Source organism: Branchiostoma floridae, chromosome 2, assembly GCF_000003815.2.
Source record: "Branchiostoma floridae strain S238N-H82 chromosome 2, Bfl_VNyyK, whole genome shotgun sequence".
In the NCBI taxonomy this organism is placed as follows: domain Eukaryota; kingdom Metazoa; phylum Chordata; class Leptocardii; order Amphioxiformes; family Branchiostomatidae; genus Branchiostoma; species Branchiostoma floridae.
In genome coordinates, this window is record NC_049980.1 from 17,733,357 (window position 1) to 17,735,796 (window position 2,440).

Here is a 2,440-nt window from a genome sequence, read left to right on the forward strand (position 1 = left end):
ATCAGACCCATCCATATCAGACTCGGGTGATCAGATCCATTATCTCCTTGATGAAACTAACAAAAGATCAGATGGCAAAATGACCACTACATTTTCACTTTCTCAGCCAAAGACTGTCAGTTTAAAATGTGTTAATCAGAAGCCTGCCCAGTCGCTGATTTCTGAGTCTTCCTCCACGTTGACTTTCAGACATCGGACGCCCTCCTTCAGCAGAGGGGTGCCCTTCCCCTTGCCCATGATTCTGGCATGCAGCTCCACAAAAATCTTCTTAGTGACATCTTCTTCTGTTGTCAGGAAGAGCTCCTCCTGTCAAAGATAAACAGAAGTGCAGTTAGTGGAATGGCATCCTCTGCAATCAATATCTCAGTATATACCACTTGTTGAAAGATTGTTCCTACACCTAAAAATTGTTCCTACACCTAAAAATAATCAGGAACAGCTTCTGCTTACACCAAATGTTCATTCAATAGGATATATAATAGTATTGATCTGTTTCAAAACTTCTGCTTAAAAAAAATAGGGTTACAGTTTATACCTTACATAAATCATGGCAGAAAGCAATATATGAAAAATGCCAAATATTATGAAAAAAATGGGCCCCTTTCGTCAGGCTCAGGTCTGTTTGCGGACTCTGTCTTTGACATTTTTCTACCATGTGTGAATTCCATAAACTATCGTTTATTTATCAATTGAAAACCTTCAAGTATTGGAATTCACTTGAGAAGCTTGAGACTAGGACCTTGGGCAACCTGAAATGTTTATGGGCAACCTGGTACTGGGCAACCTCAAAAAAGTATTCCAAATCTTTTTCTTGTGTCATCTGAGCATTTCGCTCTTTGTCGCAGTATGTGGTCATGTTTGAAACAATCTTGCATAAAGTGACAGGTGAAACAAGTAATCTCACCTTCACAACCCCATCCTTCTCTGTGCAGACCTCTAACACTAAGGTGTGGCTGTCCTGTTGGTTCCCCTCTGTGTCAGTGTTGTTGTCTACGTTGTGATGAATCTCCTTAATAGTGAAGTAAACACTCTGCAGGGGTGGGGCTGACAGACTGGGTCCGAAGCCGTGTCTGAGGGTGAACTTGGCCTGGTATGTTCTGTGGATCTGTTTCAGGTGCAGTAAAACACATGGAGAAGAATTAGATTAAAAATGAAATACCACCTTTTAATTACTCCATAATGAATTGGGTGGGCAGGCAGCACTCACAGCACTGTAGAGATACATGAGCTCATAATAGCATGGCTACCAGGCTACATCCAAAATGGATTGCTTTGAGTTATACAGGAAGCAGCTGTTCTGATTTGCAACTAGCAAACCTATTACATGGTAAGTGCTTTGACATTTACCAGCCACTTGACATCACAGTATGCCGTATAAAATGTCAACACTCCGAGCTTCCATTGTTTGTGTTTCTGCAAAGGGTAAATGACATTCAGCTATGGACATGAGAACTTTGGCAAATATATCACTTGCATGTTGAATTTCAAGCCATATTTGCATGTAATATTGGTATTCTAGGCAAGAACGGCAGTTGTACCATCTACTCTGATGTAGACATTGCAGCTTAACAGACATGTTTCTTCACAACACAGTATTGTAACCCAAAACGTCTGAGTGGCTCCATGAGCCTTGTTTTGTGGTGAACTCTAAGTAAATAAAATAAAAAAAGCTACAAAATAATGCTATAGAAAAAAATGGTGAAACAGACATTAATAATGCTTTTGATTTCTTATGCAAAGAATTTATATAGCTGGATAAAATAATGCTTGATGCCTTCCATAAGCATTAAGGCACATTTTGTTTCTTGTACAAATGTACCTTCTGACTCTGATTGACAAGTCGAAAGAAACATTACTATGGTAGGCAAAAGGACATTCTCTCTTCATACAAGCACCTCCAAATTAGGCATGACAAAATTCAAACAGTAACAAACATGTGTGATAAAGATTATTTTCTCTACTGTTCTCAAGTGGTCAGCCTGAGAAATGCACTTCAGCTATCTTCATGTAAGCAATCCAGCAAAAATGTACATCAGGTCTGTTCCAATACAAAAACATGTACTAGGACTAGCTAGCCAGAAGATGACAGAAAATTCACAGGTACATATGAAGAGACATAATAACTGACTTGTAGGAAGCCCAGGTTGACAGAGAAGTGGTCCTGGTCAGTCTGTGTGACCCGCAGCTCAGGCCCATGTAGGTCGGCAGGAAAGTGGACGTGTCCAGCAGGCGGGTGACCATGTTTGTGGGTGACCACTGTCGAAGATTCTTCATCGACTGGACTCAACTTTTCAGCTCCAAACTGAACCTCCCTTGCAGGCTTCTTCAAATAATTTTCTGCAGCTTCATCTGTCTTCCCTTCTTCCGAGAACTGTACTGCAGTCTTGGGCATCTCTTGGCGGATCTTTTACTATGTCTTCATCTGTGCCCACACACTTCA

The 2,440-nt window shown here is 40.7% G+C and overlaps 1 protein-coding gene across 1 annotated transcript in view; it reads right to left on the minus strand.

The window, feature by feature from the left end:
* Positions 1-2,440, minus strand: part of LOC118409601 — a gene marked incomplete at its 5' end in the record, with an annotated part of 5,913 nt that continues 3,473 nt past the window's right edge. The window contains 3 exon segments of the mRNA XM_035810738.1: positions 1-306; positions 905-1,105; positions 2,129-2,394. Coding sequence (XP_035666631.1) covers positions 136-306; positions 905-1,105; positions 2,129-2,394 — 638 coding nt within the window.